The following is a 17,943-nucleotide window of genomic DNA, read 5'->3' on the forward strand; positions in this document are numbered from 1 at the left end:
TCATTGCCTCCAAGGTTCCATTTAATTCCAGAATGTTGTGATCCAGGCTAGATTTAGCACAGTGGATTTTTAAAGTGAGGCTTCTTCAGCCCATTTTAATTGGTTCAATTTAAAGAAGAGTCCAGAGGGCACACAATTCTTCACAAACTCCCAACTGACAAGTCTAACACCGAAAGTGAGGCCTGTAAGCCTCAAAGATCAGCAAGGACCTCCCCCTTGGTCACCAGCACCAAGCACGATCTGTTTGGTTACTCCAAATCTCATCTTCACCCTATATACACAGTCCCCTTGCCAGTAGGGACAAGTAAAAGAAACGGAAAACACAATCCTTGTCCTCAAACTAAGGTGTGGGCTTGAGCCCAATGAATGAGTACACAGGATATAAAACACATGAAAAGAGTAAAACTTACTAAGAAATTTATCAGCAAGTAAAAGTCAATAGTTCATGTAAGACATAAGTATGCAAAGAAGAACAGATTGATGTGGGTTAATCACAGGAAGTTTTATACATAAAAGACTTTTGAGAATCAAGTTTTCAAGAGCAGAAGGAACCAGGTTGGCAGAGAAGAGGGTTCAAGCCGAGAATGGGATTCTGAATCAAGGCTCTTTACCTTCCAAGTGTTGGGGGGCAGGTTCCCTGTTCACAAGGCTCCAACCCCCTGATGCCTCCACTCAGTGCCACTCAGGAGACGCTCCCAGTAACCCATCTTGCTGGCTATTCTCCGACTGAGTCTTCCTTCCTAGTGACAAGCTCCATCGCCAAGGGGATGGATGTGATGTCACAATCAGGAGCACTCTATTAATAGGAACAAGGAAGAAAAAGGTGAGTCAGGAGAACTACCTGCACTTGGCAGTGAAACTAGACAGATTTGGATATGGCGGTCAGTTGAGGAAGATGAGACAACTCCACTAAGAACTACAGGTTTCAGGGCTAGGCACACAGGCTACCCTCTAAGGAGTGAGATCACCAGCTAAGGAATCACACGCATGGGCCAGGTGATTCAAACATAGCTCAGACGGGTAGAGAAAAGGACAAGAAGGTAGGGAAGAGGAGCTGTCTGAGATAGAAAAAGATTCTTTTATTCAGTGCATACAACTACAAGTAATGTCAATGAATCCAAATCTGCGGCTATACAACGCAGAGAGCCATGACACCTTACATGCACAGTATGTTAATGTTTCCGAAGTGCTTTCACATAAATTATTTCATATAAAAAGAATTCGATCCTACTCTCCACTTGGAAGATACTGTTTCATAAGGAGAAGATACTCAAGAATGTTGGTACAGGTGCAATTCTACTTCCAAGTCTAGAAATATTCCTGAGGGGGTCAGGCTTTTTTTAAAAATTAATTAATTAATTAGGTTGCTCTGGGTCTTAGTTGCACCTCACTGGCTCCTTAGTTGCGGCTCGACAGCTCCTTAGTTGTGGGCATGTGAACTCCGATGCGGCATGCATGTGGGATCCAGTTCCCTGACCAGGGATCAAATCCAGGCCCCCTGCATTGGGAACACAGAGTCTTAACCGCTGCACCACCAGGCAAGTCCCAGGACCAGGCTTTTTTTTTTTTTAAATGAAGAGGCAGTGAATCAGAAAATTATTCCAGGGTAGGAAACTGGGAAGACTAGAGGTAGCAGCATGATTAGGCTGACCAGACTCTCATTACTAAAAGGATGAAACCAAGTAGAGGGAGACAGGGCTTCAGATGCAGAATACAAACTATTCAAATTCCTTTCCTCACCTTTACATCTGTCAATATTAAGGGGCTATGTTAGGAAGGATGATGATTTTTGTACATAAAACAGAGACCATTTCATCCTGGGTCTGGCATAGGTGCTCATTAGTTTACAATGCCCAGCCATAACACATCCGTGTGGTATTTCAAAACCAATCAGAGGACAGAGCTGCAAGGTCAGATCCACTTTCCCTTCCCTGTATTTGGGGGTAGGGGGGAAGTTGATATGTCTCTCCCACCCATAATATAGAGGAGGGTATAATGCTTCTTCCGTTTGACAACACCCTACTTCCCAGCAGCCTGGCGTAAGCACCTGCACCTCAAGCAATGCTTCCAGGAACCAGTGCTGTTGGCTATGTTCAGTCTTCTAGTGACGAGTTCCAGACTCAGAAGGCAAACAGGGAAAACCAATCCTCCTTCACTGCTCCTTGACCAGAACAAAACAGGATTTTTCAACTGAGAGGAGAACCAGGAGTCAGGAGCCCTGGGTTCTGGTCCCAGCTCTGCCAACTGTATGACTTTTAACAAGCCATGTATCCCTCCTGTAGTTTTCCATTTCTTCACCTGTCAAGTAGGGAGAAGGATAACTGCCTTATCTACTCACATATTGTCCTGGAAAATCAAATGACATAATAAATGTGAAAGCATACCGAACACCACTATTCTCAGGTAAGGTATTTGTTGTAATAGAATGCAAAACAAATTCAGAGTACTGAGGGCCCATGAGGAAATGCTCGAAAGAAGCGTGTTCCTTCTTTTCCATTACTGGGAACCAGGCACAGCCACAAAGTCTGCAGGACACACGGGCAGTAACATCATTGCATCAGTCGGATTCCCTATCATTCCTATCTGGAGAAAACTATCAGCCTGCAACGGTATCAGCTTCTTGCTCTATTGTCAGACTAAAACCACCTGTATAGAAAGGGATTAGACTCACTACCACAGCCCAGTCCCCAAGAACAGGGATTCAGTGGTCTCTAACCGCCACATTTGCTACTAGGTAGAAAGAAGTCAGTTTCTGAATGGAGAGATCTGTCAGTTCTTCGGGCAAAACACCCTCATCCCTCTCAGCTTTCTGCTCCGTCTCCAGCCCCCTCCTTCCCAATCCTCAATTTCCTCTGCGTTCTGGTTTGGAGAAGGCTTTCCGGTGTGTGAAGCCTGTGAAGAGGGACTGGCTACAAACCCAGGGCAGGGGTGTAAGGAATGTGAGATTCCTTCATGGAGGGGTGGGAGGGAGAGGGGGAAGGAATGGAGGAGGAAGACAAGGCTGCCAAACACAAGGCATGGGAGAGAAGCCAAGCTATGGCGCTTCGAGGGCGGGGGTTCAGGTTCCGCCGCCCCTGCCCAGAATGACCCCCAGAACGCTCCCTTCCTCCCCTCCCGGCCCGTCAATCACTGCCCATTTAAACAGCACGTTGTTCCCCCAAGTCCCCTCCTCCCTGTCCTCCGGCCAGCCCAGGCCCCCTCCCGCACTTCTTAAGGCTCCCCCACTCCAATGGACCTCCCAACAACCCACCCACCAGCGCCCCTTTATCCCCTCTGGACTCCTCCCTATTGCTGCTCCCTTCCTCCATTTTTCATCTTTACCCCCATCCCTTCTGACCTCCAACAGCTCGAACCCCCGCCCCAATCCCCCTGGGACACTGCCCCCTCCTCTCCCACACCCTCTTTTAGGTGGGAGCTCGCGCAGGCGCCGTACGCACCGCCCTGGAAGCGGTCTGGACTCTCCGTACCCAGGCCCGGCTGGAGCTGGGGCCGCAGCGGCCAAGGGATAGCCCGGGTGCCGGGTCCCAGCCTTTCCTGGAAGGGGAAGGGGAAGGGGAAGAAGACGCGACAGGGTTCCGACCACTCTTCGCGGTGTGGGACGGCTCCTTCGCCCCGCCCACCGCTGCTACGCAACCCGGCGGAAGCTCGTCACCAGACTCCGCCTCTTTGTTTAACCCAGCCCAGAACGAGAAACCGTGAGCGGCCAACGAGGAGAGCGGAAAGCTAGCCAGGCCTCCGCTCTAGACCGGAAGTCTTTATGGTCCCAGCGAGAACGAGATAGCCATTTGGGAGGGAGAACTCTATGTTCTTCCCGGCGTGAACCTCAGGGGTAGAGCTGGAGACCTACTCTCCCGGAGCGCGAGACTTCGCTTTGGAGCGGTGCACGTGTCCGTGCCCTAAGGCTGATGCGGCTTGGTGCGAGATCGTCGCTAGGAGGCTGGCCTGCAGTGACCTGCCGTCTCCTCGGTCCCTCTCCCGTCTCCAGAGCCGTGGTCAGCATCCCGGAGCCTCCCGATCTTATGACTCATAGTCATGGGAGTGGATATGTAGTCAACGAGGCGACCACGGGGTGGGGAATGGGGGAGTGTCTGACCGGAGAACTTTGATCTAGGGTTGCCCGCCTCTCTCCCAGTCGCACTCCTGCCGTGTTTACGTCGGCCTTCCAAACACTCGTACAGTTCCCTGAAACACCTAAGGGGAGAGAAGGGAGATAAAATGTTCCTCTTTCCGGGTGGTGGTTTGATTTCCTTAGGGTACAACACCGTGGCTGGGGCTGTGGGCGGGAGAGAACCTGAGCTCCGAGGAAAGTCAAGGTGGAGCCTAAAGCCCTCTAGGAGAAGGTAAGGGATTGATTAAGCAAACCAAGCCATTATAATTACATGGCCTCTGAGGCTAATCTGATAGCAAGCAGTATTTGATATGGGTGTTCGCTAAGCAAATGGTAATGCACATGTATGTACATTGTTTATATATATTTGGTTTATACGCAACATGGCAGAGCTAGCTGCCTTTTGTTGACTATGTAACAAGTCTCAAAGGGAACTAAAGGTTCAGGCCTCTTCTCTTCTGTCTTCTGGGGGGACCCTGACACCTAGTGAGATAAGTGCATTAGGAGCAGGTGCCTTTCGAACAGTGAGAGGGACTAATGCAAAGGTTGCTCTCGGTGCTCCAGATTCCATTACTTCCGAAGGGGGAGGGGGTGAGTCCGCCTATTGTCTGTCTCTGGTGTGAATGCTATTTTTTCCAAAAATGTTGACCAAGCTGGATAGTGCATTAAAGTTGAGGACCCCAAATCAGGAATAAAGATGAGAGAGCAGTTGGAGAAGAGAAGGAAACTGCCTGCTGTGTGCTAGTCACAGCTTTTTATATAACTTCGTTTTCTCGCCTGCAAAATGGAACCACATATTTAAGAACTGTCGAGAAGAAAAGTGAAGTGATGAGCCGGGTTTCATATTTTTGTCCGCCGGATTCCAAAAACCTTTGGTCCTTTTTCCACTGTTTCACGTCTTGGAGGAAAAAAATCTTGGAGCCTTCTCTTTTTAGTGCATTCTTCTAGTCAAGTGGAGGAAAACTGGGAGCTGAGACGCCCCCTGATGGCCCAAGTTTTTCCTTGCGCAGCCAACCCGCTCCCGGGCTCCTTTAATACCTAAGGTCCCACCCCCTTCGCGGCGCGTGAATCTCGGGTCGCGATTGGCCGGCTCGGGACTGGCGGCGGGACGCGTGGGGGCGAGCAGGGGCGGTGCTGATTGGCGGGAGGAGGCCCGCCCGGGGAAACTTCCGGGAATGTTCGCACTCTGGCGTTCCATTGGTCCGCACCCGGTGGCAGCGGGGTCTTTGGCTCCCCCTGCGGGCGGCTTAGCAGCGTGCACTGTCCGGCGGGCTGGCTGGGTGGGTGGTGGGCTGTGGGTGGGGGATAGGATGCACCGAGTCCCCGGTTGTCCAGATGAGGGTTCGGGAAGGTTTGACGAGTGAGATTCCATTCCCCGGCTCTGCACAAGTTTCCCTGCCCCCGTCTCCGTCGGCTTCCCCACTTCGGGGCTTGAGACTGAAAGAGCATCCTGGGAGGGGGGCTTCTTCCAGCCCCGAAGCAGCCTAGCCAGAGACCCCCCCCCGAATTCTGATCTTGGAGTTGGAGACCCCTGGGGAAGTTCGTTTTTACCCTTTTAGAAGAGTTAGAGGGTTTGAGGCTGTGTGACCCTAGCCTAGTGTGATAGGTAGGCCTTGCGAAGTGGACATGGGGGTGAAGGCTCTAAGAGCTGAATCTTCGTCCCCTTTTTCCCCTTCTAGTGGGGTGCTGAGGCTCGGGCAGCATGACGACGGAGACCTTCGTGAAGGATATCAAGCCCGGGCTCAAGAACCTGAACCTCATCTTCATTGTGCTGGAGACAGGTGGCTCTGCTGGCGCGGTGGGCCCCCTGCGCGGGTTCTCGGGGTTGGGGGCCAGAAGGGGGAGAACATCACCTCTGTTCTTAACTTGCACCCGGGATGGCAGGGCGCACCACAAGACACTGCTCACGCCGTCTCTCTCCTAGCCCCCAGCAGGAGAGTTGCAGTCGCGTGTAGAGTAGGTGGATGGAACTCTTCCCAGATCCAAGCTTCCGGTGCCTCGCAGGCCTCTTCCCACTCAGGGCCCTCTCCATGGTGCTGGCCCCTCCCCAGCCTGCCCCAGGGATTCGGTTTTTCCCTGTTTGTACACTTTTTTCCTCACTCCACCAATAGGCCTCATCCCTCTGATCACCACCCCCCCCCATTTATTTGACCATCCCCCCAACCTCACTGATCTGTTCCCTCCAGGCCGAGTGACCAAGACAAAAGACGGGCACGAAGTTCGGACCTGCAAAGTGGCAGACAAAACTGGCAGCATCAATATCTCTGTCTGGGACGACGTGGGCAACCTGATCCAGCCTGGGGACATTATCCGGCTCACCAAAGGGTAAGCCATCAGGTGACTTCCGGCTATTCAAGGGCAGTAACAATCAGGGGGTGGGATTAACAGTCCCTGTAACTCTGAATGCTGCTTTTTGTGCCCCCACAGGTACGCTTCAGTGTTCAAAGGCTGTCTGACATTGTACACGGGCCGTGGGGGTGATCTTCAGAAGATTGGAGAGTAAGTGCTGTCTTGGAGATGGGGATGTAGAAGCACCAGGTCAAGCAAAGAAGTGTGAGATTTGCAAGGAGGCAGCATAAGGGTGTGCATTTCCTGTCCTGTACACGGACCTTTCTGAGGTTTCCACAGTAGCCCAGAGCATGGGCCTGAGGCTTTGCCACTTTCTCCCCTTGCAGATTCTGTATGGTTTATTCTGAGGTTCCTAACTTCAGTGAGCCAAACCCAGAATACAGTGCCCAGCAGGCACCCAACAAGACGGTGAGTTCCATGGCTGTGATGTGCAGAAGGAGGGCAGGTCAGGCCAAGAGGTATCGTGAGGAGTAAGCTCTGAATGTGTCGTTTGTGCCTTCAGGTTCAGAACGACAGCAGCCCTGCGGCTCCCCAGCCTACCACCGGACCCCCTGCCACTTCTCCAGGTAAACCTGTGCCCTTGCCTCCACTGGTCCTCCTAGTTCCTCTAACCTCCCCAGCCTGGAAAGATGCATTGCCCTCATCCCTTTCCCAAATTTCTCTTCTCTCGATATATCCTCTTCCACTCAGTTCTCCCAGTTTTTTTGCAAGTCCCTGGGGTAAAAAGATTTGGGGCCATGTTTCTATGACGGATAGAGCTCCTTTTTGCCACTACCACTTAAAGGCAAAAATGAGAGCAGTTTCTCCACAAAGTCTGCCCTCTTTCATGCTAGCTTGTTCCTCTCTGCTTCTTCTCTGGCAGAGCCTTGCCCCTTTTCCCATGCCTATTTTGATTCATTATTGGTTCTGATACACTGTCACTTACATGACTGGACACTGAGCCCACACTGCACACCTTTAAGCACTAGATAGTTCCTGTTTAGGGTTGCCGCTTTTCTTGAAACTAAAGGCCCTGCTACTAGGCCTTGGCCCTCGGAATTATGGCTCTTCCAACTCAGAAGCCCCTGCTTTTGGTCTCTTGAGGAATTTGCCTTATTGCAGATCGTCAGCATTTGCTTAGAATCACTCACCAGCATCACTTCCTTCATCTCCTGGCATCTCCTTAGGAACCTGGTTTGCACTGCTCTTTGCTCCTTCTGGGTCATCTTCCAGCCGACCCTGCCACTCCTGGGTGCTTGTTGCTCTCTTGCCTCTGATCCGTGTCTTGTGTTTCTCTCTGTGACAGTAGGCTTCAGGCTGCCTCTATCCTTCCTCCGTCTGTGTCTGCATCCCCAATTACCGTGGTTTCCAGCCAAAACGGAAGAATAAAGCCTGGTGTTTTTTGGAAACACCATGAAATAACATTTAATTCCACCACAAAAAGCACCGTCCATGTTTTCAACCGAAAATATAACTATTATGTATTCTCAGGTCTCCGTAACTCTGTAATTTATAAACAGATTATAAATAAGGTACACTTAAGCCTATTTGCCCCTAATATTCATTTGCCAGATGTTTATTTGCTTTGTCATCTGCTAACCGGTACAGAAGGTTTTTAGAAAAAAAACACGTATGGCATAAAAACAATGACTTTCTATATACGCTCCTAATTTTTCTTGTGAATTAAGGAAAGGGCTTTATTCTTCCATTTTGGGTTTTGGCTGCAGACACCTTAGTCTGATGGAGCAGCCCGATTCAGCAGTGATATGGTTAGGGTTCATGGTGCCCTACGTATGTGAGAGGCAACCTTCTACCTTCACTTCACAAGCGTTTATAGGTGAGGAGTGCCAAGGGCAAAACACAGCACCGGGCTTTAGGAGCTTGCAGTCCGTGAAGGAAATAGTCCCACAGACGACGGTTATAATACACTGCTGTAAGGGTGGTGGCAATGATTTGCACGGCTAAGGTAGTTCAAGGAAACCATCAAACACTGAAAATATACACAAAACTGCTGTCTGTTATCTTGGGGGTGTGGGGTATGTATAGTAGTTGTTTTGCTTATTTATATTTTCCCAAATGAGCAAGTATCCTTGTGACACACACCACTGTTCTCTTTCTTTCTTTCCTTCTTTCCTTTCTTTCTTCCTTCCTTCCTTTCTTTTGATCCTTCCTTCATTTTAACACAGAAGCTTCAGGCATTTCCTTTCCCAACACTTCTCCAGTTTTTTGGGGTTTTTTTTTTTTTTGGCTGCGCTGGGTCTTCTTTGCTGCACGCGGGCTTTCTCTAGTTGTGGCGAGCAGGGGCTACTCTTCATTGGAGTGCGCACGCTTCTCAGTGTGGTGGCTTCTCTTGTTGCGGAGCACCGGCTCTAGGCACGTGGGCTGCAGTAGTCACAGCACGCGGGCTCAGTAGTTGTGGCTTGTGGGCTCTAGAGCGCAGGCTCAGTAGTTGTGGTGCACAGGCTTAGCTGCTCCGAGGCACGTGGGATATTCCCGGCCCAGGGATCGAACCTGTGTCCCCTGCATTGGCAGGCGGATTCTTAACCACTGCGCCACCAGGGAAGTCCGCTTCTCCAGTTTTACAGTCACTTTTGGTCAAGGAGTATTTTGTCAGTCGTCCTTGAGCCTAGAACTAAACAGCTAATTCTAGATCTGACGCCCGATGATACAGAGATGAATAAAAGAGAAAAAGATATCGGGAATTCCCTGTAGTCCAGTGGTTGGGACTCTGTGCTCTCACTGCCGAGGGCCCAGGTTCAGTCTCTGGTCGGGGAGCTAAGATCCCACAAGCTGTGTAGTGCAGACAAAAAAAAAAAAATTCAAAAAGGAAGGAAAAAAAAAATATCATACGCGGGTTCATGGAGCAACTGCCAAAATGACTGCATCTTCCCTGGGGCCCCACTCGTACAGCGCACATTCTCTGCACTTGGCCCCACGGCACTCCTGTGCAGTTGTGCTTGGTGGGGACGGTGCTGCCCGCAGGGGCTGGAGGGAGGCCTTGGGGAAGGATGCCTGCCTGCCTTAGTTCTCTGATTCCTGCGTTTCTTCCCCTTCTCCCACAACTAGCCTCTGAGAGCCAGAACGGGAATGGACTGAGTGCCCCAACCGGTCCTGGTGGTGGCCCACACCCCCCTCACACTCCCTCCCACCCACCCAGCACCCGAATTACCCGAAGCCAGCCCAACCACACATCTGCCGGCCCTCCTGGCCCCTCCAGCAACACTGTCAGTAACGGCAAAGAAACCCGGAGGAGCAGCAAGAGATAGCAAGACATCCTCCCTCCCTGTCACCAGCCGTAGCCCAGGGGTCTGCTGGAGAACACAGCTTTCTACTGGGCTGCTGGCTTTGGGGGGCAGGGGGTGTGTAAGAATATTTCAGCCACTAAACTTCACTGGAGGGGTGGTAAGCGGTGGCCTTATCCACCCTCAGCCCACAGTCCCCTACTTGTCCCGCTGAAGCTGCCCGTCCCCTGGGAGTCAGGGCCCTCTGCCTCCCCTCCTTCCTCTGGAGAAACCACGGCCACCGTCTGTTTCTTGTGTGTGTGATGTGGCAGTCTCATGGAGTCCCTCCTTGCTAATAAATGTTACCACTCGGCACGGGACCCCTTTCCTTTTTGTGGGAAAAGGAGGAGGTCGGCCGCTGGGCATTTGGGAAAGTGGGGCATCCCTAGGAGGGAAGGGGAGATAGGTTACAGGTAAGGCCTGGGCAGAGCAGGCCTGCCCCTTTAAGGTGGTGCCCCGCCCCCACCCCCGCCCCCTCCCTGCTGGTGACCCTTGTCCGCGGCCTGCCTGCCCGCCCCCCCCCCCCCCCCCACCGCTGGGACAAGAAGTCTGTGTGCCCCTTCCTCTGGGCGTCCTTCCTGTTTCCTGCTGTCAGGTAATGCCAACCTCGACCCCCTGGACCAGTCCCCCCAGTCAGACTGTGCTCCTCGACCCTAAGCCAGGTCAGACCTCTGAGGAGAGCCCAGGTGCTCCTCTCCCCTCCCTACCAGCCCGTCCCCAGAGTTCTGGCTCTCACTCTTCCGGGATGAGGAAGTGCTAAAAACAATGTCTTCCCCGTGCCTCTGGGGTTGCCACTTCTCTGCCCCTTTACCCTCCTCTCCAGCTTAGGGACACCTGGGTCCCACTTTCCCAGGGAATGTGGGGGTGGGGGGTGGAGATGGATGGAGCCCGATGCCCTAGGTAAGGTGGGTGAGGTGGGAGTGCAGGCAGGGAGAGGCTACGGTGGTTCCGTCTGGGGTGGGACGTGTGTCAATTGTTTAGAAAAACCACGGCCAGGCCCCGGTTCTGCTTGGCCATGTGGCTTTTCCAGGGGCAGAGGGGGGCCCCTCCCTCCCCGGGGGCCCGGGCATGACTGACCTTTGACCCCCACCCCAGAGACCCGTGAACCATTAACTCCTCTCTGAGGTGAGCCTTCCCACGCTGGTGCCTCCCCCGGCCCCGCCCCCAGGCAGGTGGGCTGGGAGGGGGCTGGTCCGTCGCCGCCCTCCCGCGGACGCGGCCTCCAGTCCATCCACCTGGGCAGCTGGAGGCTGAGCCTGGCTCCCCTCCGTGCCTCAGGAGCCTCCAAGTGTCCGCGACAAGGCCTCGTGGGGACCTGAGCTGACGGCCCTCACGCTGCCAGGGGGGGTGAGGCCCTGGGCGTTGGGGGGCGACAGAGAGGCGGGGTGAGGTTGAGGGGTGGGGTTTGGGGGGCAGGGGAGGGACGGGGCGGGCCAGCTCTGGATGAGGTGAGGGGAGTGTTCTGGGTCCGGGAAGGTGCTCCAGGAACCGGGAGAGCGAGGCCGTGGGGAGGAAGGCGGGGGTGGGGGGAGGCGCGGCTCCCCCACCCTGGCTAGACAGCGGAGCGGGGCCGCGGCCCCTCCTCCTCCTTCTTCCAGGGCGCGGTCCTCAGGATGTTCCGGGGGGAGTAGACGCTGGAACCGGAGCCTCTCACCCTGTCCCCCTGTCCCCCCCCCCGACCATGGGGCCCCCAGTGGGTCCTCTGCTGGCCGGCCTGTGTGTGGGGGTGGCCCTGGGCTGCGTGGGGGGCTCAGCCCCCGCCCTGGGCCCCGCTGAGCAGGAGCAGAAGCACTACCTGGCCCAGCTGTTCGGCCTGTATGGGGAGAACGGGACGCTGACTGCAGGGGGCCTGGCCAGGCTTCTCCACAGCCTGGGGCTGGGCCGCGTGCAGGCCCTCCGCCTGGGACACCACGGGCCTCCAGCGGGTCGGGCTGTACTCCCAGCTGGGAACCATTCCACGCACAGGTACTCACCCCTATCCCCACCCCAAAATGTCACACCCCAGCTCTTCTCAGTACGTGGATCCGTCTCCTCCGGTTGCCCTGCTCTGGCTTCCTAAAATCAGACGCCCGGAATTACAGATTTTTCAGAACCTGATTTGTTGTATCCTTTCATGGCCCCTTTCTAAGAGAACAGGAGCGAGTCTGACTTGCTATCCCATCCATTCTAGGCCACAGGACCCCGAGCTGAGCGTGGATGTCTGGGCAGGGCTGCCTCTGGACCCCTTGGGGTGGGGTGACCTGGAGGAGACAGAGGCCCCAGCACCACCCCATGGGCCAGCCTCCTCGGGCCTGGACCTCTTTCACAGGCTTCTGCTGCTGGACCATTCACTGGCTGACCATCTGAATGAGGATGTGAGTCTGATGATCTGTAGAGAGGGGAAAAGAGCCACAGGATTTAGATGGCCTGAAATGTTTAAAAAGTCAGTCATTTAAAATGGTTACTTAAAAAAAAAAACCCAGGTGTGATCTTAGGGTATTTTATCCGGTAGTGAAATATGTCTCCTCTGGGCTCAGTGTAGATAAACCCACACCTCAGACGCCCAGACTTGGTTTAGGGGCCACACTTGGCAAGGCAGAGAATTCAGAGAAGCAGCCCAGGGTAGGATCCGGGGCTGGTTATCTGGAGAGGTTGGCCTGCAGGCGGTGGACAGTGATCTTCATCCAGAAAGTCAGGGAGCTTGTTCCGTGTACACCAGAGGGCAGTCAAAGCCAGCCCTAAAACGGGCCTGGCGAAGATGCACACCCCATCGCAGGACGCATTCAAGCCGAGGCTGGCTGAACAAGTGACAGGGCTGTTGAGAGGAAGGCTGGATGACATTTTAGGTTCTTTTCCCTTCTAAGATTCTGGAATGCAGGGCTCTAGTTGTCCAAAAAATTCTATCAGCAAATTAGTGAGACATCAGGGCCTGGGAGGGAGGGAGATGGAGTCAGTGTACACTAGCACCCAGTTTGCACTGAACTCAATATCTGCATTAGTTTGAATATTGACTAATAATTAACACACTCTGATCATACCCAACTGTCCCGAGTCCCCGATGCACCTGACGGTGGGAGCGAAGGGGTCCCTGGGAGAGGCCCAGGAGTCCACGCAGTGGAAGGGCAGGCATTAAAGACCTGAGTCACAGTTCTCAGCAAAGCCCCGATGCATGACCTCCAACTCCACTTCCCTAGTGTCTGAATGGCTCCCAGCTGCTGGTCAATTTTGGCTTGAGCCCTGCTGCTCCTCTGACGCCTCGTCAGTTTGCTCTGCTGTGTCCAGCCCTGCTTTATCAGATTGACAGCCGTGTCTGCATCCAGGCCCCAGCTCCAACCCCCCGAGGGGATCTACTCTCTGGTCAGTGGGTGAGAGCGAGTGGTGGGGCACCTGAATCCTGCAGGGGGTGGGCCCCAAGCCAAGGAAGGGGGTTCACTTGGGGTCCTGCCTCCCCTTGCAGCATCTCCTCGGCCCCACCTGCCCTTCAAGGCCTCCCTCCAGCCATTCCTAACGTCAGCCCCTGACTCCCCCCAGCCCTGGTTCACAGCACCCTGGCAGTCCTGCTGCTCAGCCTGCCTGCTCCCCTCTCTTTGCTGCTGCTGCGGCTCCTGGGACCTCGACTGTTGCGGCCCCTGCTGGGCTTCCTGGGGGCCCTGGCCGTGGGCACTCTTTGTGGGGACGCGCTGCTACACCTGCTGCCACATGTACGTGAAGCCCCTTTCCTGTCCCCCTGCCCCAGAGGTGGACAGCCTCCGCAGAGCCAGTGTGTCCGCAGTCGTAGGACATCCTCCCACCCCTGCAGCCCACAGCTGCCTTCCAGTAGAGCGCATGAGTGAAGGCTCGCCACCTCCCTCCGCCACCTGGGGAGGGGATGTTGTCAGGTACAGGGTCTGCCCTGACCGCCTCTCTGTCAGGCGCGGGCCGGGCAGCATGCTGGATCTGGCGGGCAGCCAGAGGAGGACCTGGGACCAGGACTGTCGGCGCTCGGCGGTCTCTTCCTGCTCTTCGTCTTGGAGAACATGCTAGGGCTTTTGCGGCGTCCAGGGCTCAAGCCAGTGAGTGACACCCTTTTGTCCTTTTCCTGCCGAGACCGAGCCAAGAACTGGTCACTCAAGCCAGGCGGGGCGGGGCCGGGCGTGCTCCTGGCTCTGACATCTGCTTGACTGCGCAGGGCCTGGCAGCTAACGGGGAGGGGTCGGGGCTCCTCAGCATAGACCCAGGACTTCCGGCCAAACGGCCGCCTCTCCTGAGTTCAAGTCAACAAGAAACAGAGAGGTGCCAACCTGGGAAGGGGGCCGAGGCCAGAGAACATCCCCAAGTGCCAGAGGTGGAACCAGGGGTTCATCTCCCCAGCTGGCAGCTGGGCCTCTCCTTAGCCCCAGCTCTGCCGCCTCCTCCATCAGGAGGGATACCCTCCCATTTCAGAGATGCTGCCAGCAAAAAAGAAAGGACCTCAGAACTCCAAACCTGGACCCGGAGGACGGCAGTGGGATGGCCCTTCAGCCACTACAGGCAGCTCCAGGTGACCAGAGACATGACGCGCGGGCCCCGGCTCCCAGCTCTCACTCGCAGCCACCAACACTGCTCTCTTCCTCCTTCCTGCAGAGCCAGGGGCTCAGGGCCAGAGGGAGCAGGACGGCCAGCCCCCAGCAGTCCCGGCCCCTCTTGGGCACGAAGGCCACAGTCACGGATATCAGGGTGGCGGTGGCACCAATATCACGTGGATGGTCCTCCTGGGAGATGGTCTGCACAACCTCACTGATGGGCTGGCCATAGGTGTGAGGGGAGGGGCTGGAGGGAGGGAGGTCAGTGAGAAGGTAGGCCTGCTAGTTACCGAGTGGTGCTGGGAGAGGACTACCAGGAAGGAGGGGATGGGAGGACCACGGAGGGAATGCAGGCCCCTGCCTCTGGGGAGAGCCTTCGTTCAGACTGACCATCTCCAATCCTGCCCACCCAGGTGCTGCCTTCTCTGACGGCTTCTCCAGTGGCCTCAGCACCACCATAGCAGTCTTCTGCCATGAGCTGCCCCACGAACTGGGTAGGAATGACAGGCCTGGAGTGGGGTCGACTCCAGAAAGGAGAGACCTCCAAGGGGTGGCACTTGGAGGCTGGCAGGGGACCTGGGTGAGGGGCAGCCCTGGCTCACCCCCTCCGACCCTGTCCTCTCCCTCGACAGGTGACTTCGCAATGCTGCTCCAGGCAGGGCAGCCCTTCCGCCGGCTGCTGCTGCTGAGCCTGGTGTCTGGAGTCCTGGGACTGGGGGGTGCAGCCCTGGGGGTGGGGCTCAGCCTGGGCCCTGTCCCCCTCACTCCCTGGGTGTTTGGGGTCACTGCTGGGGTCTTCCTCTATGTGGCCCTTGTGGACATGGTGAGGTGTGGGGCAGTGCAGAGAAACCAAGGGGAGCGGGGTGGGAGTGGAGGAGAGGGCAGGAGCAGCCCCTCCACCTCCACCGGTGGCCACCCGCAAGGGCGCTGGGCCACAGGCCTGCAAGCATCTGAGAAGCAAGGGCGCGGGAAAGCTTGGGCGGGGGCCTGTGCAGGGTTGCTCACCGCTCCCTGTGCTGTTTCAGGACCAGAGACCAGGCCAGGATCCTGACGCTGTTCTTTTCTTTCAGCTACCAGCCCTGCTCCGTCCCCCGGAGCCCCTGCCTGCGCTGCGCGTGCTGCTGCAGGGGCTGGGGCTGCTCCTGGGGGGCGGCCTCATGGTCACCATAGCCCTGCTGGAGGAGCAGCTGGCCGCGGGCCTCTGACGGCTGGCGGGGGCCAGTGGAACGGCGTCCGGGCTGCCCTCCTTCCCCCCAGCCACAGGAATGGAGGCGGGACACAGGGCCAGTAGGAGCAACAGGACTTTAATAAACAGAACCCATCCCAAAGCCATGACTACCACAGTTGTACTTGCACCAAAACAGCATAGAAAACCAGGATGTGGCAGGAGGAGGGCTCAGAGCAGGTGGGGGGGGAGGGGCCTGGCGGGTGCAGGACGCATCCACCTGCGGGAGAGCGTTGTGCTTTAGCCCAGAGAGGGAGGGGCGGGTGGGGCAGGTGCACCGAGGTCCCCCCTTTTCCTGCTGCCCTCAGCACCCTGGGGGTGCAGGCGTCTGGGCAGGTGTGCCCTTTATTGCTGCCCGCCGGCACTGAACACCCCCCCGACCCCAACGCTAGCACCACAGGTGAATCCAGGGCAGGGAGAAGGGCAGGAGGGGGGTCATTGCTTAGAGAAAGATTCAACTAGAATCCAGTGAATTGTGCTCAGTTCTCTTTACTTCCTACAACCGAGTACATGGGTCACAGGGTGGGGGGTGCAACAGGACATGGGACATGCCCCTCAGTGCCCCCAGCACACCCCTGCACACAGGATGGTGGTGTCTGCAGCATCACAGGTCATGCAGGGCGTGGGGAAGGGGAGGTCCACACACACATAGACGCCCACAGCGGGTACCAGACAGAGAACACCCCTGAATATACACAGCGGTACACAGGGAACCCCCAGGTCCCCAACCCAACCCTCTCCCCGGTCTTGCCGTCCCCCAGGCAGGAGGAACTGTATTGCTTTGAGAGAGCCGCCCTGGGGGCTGCTCTGCCAGGCACCCTCCCCTCCCACCCACCCCAATTTTGGCACATCTGCAAGACACACGGCAGCGGGCGTAGGCACCCTCCCTCCCAGGCTCCTGTGGCTTGGCGTTCAGGAAGGGGGTGGGAGACTTTCATCCGCCATCTCTCCCCAGCCCTTCCCGAACCCCTACCAAACCCACTCTAGCCAGAACCCGCCCCCACCCCCCAAACACACACACACACACACACACAAAGCGGAGCTATCCAGGAACACAGGGGAACAAGGAGATTGTCCGGGACGGGAGCAGAGGCGGTGGGGAGAAAGGACTGGAAGCAGAGACCCCACCCTGGCGTGGGGTAAGACTGGCACACAGCTACTTTAGTGCAATTGGAGAGGGTGCCCAGAGTGAGGGATGGAGGTGGGAAGGGCCAAGCCAGGCTCCCCAGAGAAAGGGCCTAGCAGGAGTGAGCGAGGGCCAGGGGCGGACCCGCTCGCACCCGCCCCCCGCGGCCCTCCCAAACGCAGTGACAGTGACCCCCTCACACCTAAGTGGGCAACAGCAGCCTCGGCGTCAGTACCTTCAAGTAATTCATAGAGCAGACCCTCCCCACCCCGGCTCCCTCCCATCTCTGGCATTTGGTCGCTTCTCTAGGGGTTGGGTCGGGAGGAGGGGGTCCCCAGGTCAGACCCTTCCCTTTCTACCCCCCCCCCTTCCCAGACCACTGGGCTTGGTCCTCAAACGATTCCTCACCCCGGCCCCCGCCCAGCCTCTGGGTCAAGGCCAAGGAGGGCTGGAGCCACCACGGTCAGAGGGGCAGGGGCTGCTGTGCTCCTCACCCCTCCTTCTTACAAGGCAGGGTTCAAACTAGGTGGACTGGGGCCCCGCATAGGTCCGCCCCAGGAGGAGGGCTTCCGGGCGAGGGTCTGTAAGGCTATTTTCCTGTGCGGCAGGAAGGGGAGGTGGGGGACGAGCACTGGGTGTGGGGAGAGGGTGAGACGTGGCGGAGAGGGAAGGAGGAAGGGGCCTCCCTCCGGAGCACAGTCACCAGCGTCACTCAGACGACGTCCCACGCGTGCACAAGATCCCGCGCAGGCCTGCTCCCAGCCCCTCCGGCCCGGCCCCCACCCCCCCTCCCAGGACCCCCCCCAAGACCTCAGAGGAGGTTTTGGGGGTACAGAGCTGCAGAACCGTTCACTCTGGCCCCACGCCCCCCGCCCTGCCCCCGCCTCTTCTCCCCTGCTGGGTCCAGGGAGGACGAAGGTGCTCGGGTGGGCAGACAGCGGTGGAAACAGTATTGAGTTTTCCTTTGGTTACATATTGAAGGCAAAGGTGAGCTGGACTTACAGTCAACACGGATAGGCATGAGGAAGGAGGAGGGGCCGCGGCTGGGGCTGGGGAGGGAGGCAGGCCCTCCCCAGCCCCTCCGCCCCAAGGAACACATGTCTAAGTGGGGAGGCAGGCCCTCGCCTCATCTCTCCCACCCCCCACAGCACCAAACAAAAGGAGGCGCCCCCTCCCCCGGGGGCTGCTCCCCACCCCAACCCGGGCTGTACATTCAGTGGTTCTCAGCAGTCCTGTGGCTCGGGGGGCCACGGGGTGGGGCAGCTGACCCACCAGTCTCAGCTGGACAGTGGCAGCGACCCGGGTCTGCTGGCCCATCCTGGGACCCCCAGTTTGTGCCATCTGTTTTCCGGAAG

At 56.6% G+C, this 17,943-nt stretch overlaps 2 protein-coding genes across 17 annotated transcripts; both read left to right on the top strand.

Annotated features, from left to right (window-relative positions):
* Positions 1–3,854: 3,854 nt before the first annotated feature.
* Positions 3,855–10,029, top strand: NABP2 (nucleic acid binding protein 2). 5 transcript variants are annotated; one of them, XM_057703740.1, is made up of 8 exons: positions 3,858–3,992; positions 4,253–4,340; positions 5,788–5,889; positions 6,295–6,433; positions 6,536–6,607; positions 6,784–6,865; positions 6,960–7,023; positions 9,503–10,029. In XM_057703740.1, the coding sequence occupies exons 3-8, from the start codon at positions 5,811–5,813 to the stop codon at positions 9,700–9,702; spliced, it is 636 nt and encodes a 211-aa protein (XP_057559723.1). In that variant the 5' UTR covers positions 3,858–3,992; positions 4,253–4,340; positions 5,788–5,810; the 3' UTR covers positions 9,703–10,029. The 5 variants fall into 5 exon arrangements, with proteins under 5 accessions (XP_057559722.1, XP_057559723.1, XP_057559725.1 ...); XM_057703739.1 differs by lacking the exon at positions 4,253–4,340 and having other exon boundaries at positions 3,855–3,992; XM_057703742.1 differs by lacking the exons at positions 3,858–3,992; positions 4,253–4,340 and adding an exon at positions 5,263–5,388.
* A 213-nt stretch (positions 10,030–10,242) lies between these two features.
* SLC39A5 (solute carrier family 39 member 5) lies at positions 10,243–15,565 on the top strand. Of its 12 annotated transcripts, none has more exons than XM_057703728.1 (11): positions 10,243–10,312; positions 11,316–11,682; positions 11,888–12,071; positions 12,891–13,053; positions 13,228–13,397; positions 13,608–13,748; positions 14,119–14,215; positions 14,299–14,469; positions 14,651–14,731; positions 14,870–15,060; positions 15,308–15,565. In XM_057703728.1, exons 2-11 carry the CDS (start codon positions 11,399–11,401, stop codon positions 15,440–15,442), a joined length of 1,617 nt encoding a protein of 538 aa, XP_057559711.1. In that variant the 5' UTR covers positions 10,243–10,312; positions 11,316–11,398; the 3' UTR covers positions 15,443–15,565. The 12 variants fall into 12 exon arrangements, with proteins under 12 accessions (XP_057559711.1, XP_057559709.1, XP_057559704.1 ...); XM_057703721.1 differs by adding an exon at positions 10,714–11,064 and having other exon boundaries at positions 10,251–10,312; positions 14,870–15,439; XM_057703725.1 differs by adding an exon at positions 10,996–11,064 and having other exon boundaries at positions 10,251–10,312; positions 14,870–15,439.
* Positions 15,566–17,943: the final 2,378 nt, after the last annotated feature.

The sequence above is a fragment of the Hippopotamus amphibius genome, chromosome 12 (genome assembly GCF_030028045.1).
Source record: "Hippopotamus amphibius kiboko isolate mHipAmp2 chromosome 12, mHipAmp2.hap2, whole genome shotgun sequence".
NCBI classification, from domain to species: Eukaryota; Metazoa; Chordata; class Mammalia; order Artiodactyla; family Hippopotamidae; genus Hippopotamus; species Hippopotamus amphibius.

Excerpts from the sequence above, each read along its gene's own strand:
- NABP2 (XM_057703739.1), top strand. The coding sequence starts at position 5,811 with ATGACGACGGAGACCTTCGTGAAGGATATCAAGCCCGGGCTCAAGAAC. Across the intron at positions 6,434-6,535 it reads ATTATCCGGCTCACCAAAGG|GTACGCTTCAGTGTTCAAAG; the intron begins GTAAGCCATCAG and ends GTGCCCCCACAG. Across the intron at positions 6,866-6,959 it reads AGCAGGCACCCAACAAGACG|GTTCAGAACGACAGCAGCCC; the intron begins GTGAGTTCCATG and ends TTGTGCCTTCAG.
- SLC39A5 (XM_057703726.1), top strand. The coding sequence starts at position 11,399 with ATGGGGCCCCCAGTGGGTCCTCTGCTGGCCGGCCTGTGTGTGGGGGTG. Across the intron at positions 14,216-14,298 it reads GCCACTACAGGCAGCTCCAG|AGCCAGGGGCTCAGGGCCAG; the intron begins GTGACCAGAGAC and ends TCCTTCCTGCAG. Across the intron at positions 14,732-14,869 it reads TGAGCTGCCCCACGAACTGG|GTGACTTCGCAATGCTGCTC; the intron begins GTAGGAATGACA and ends CTCCCTCGACAG.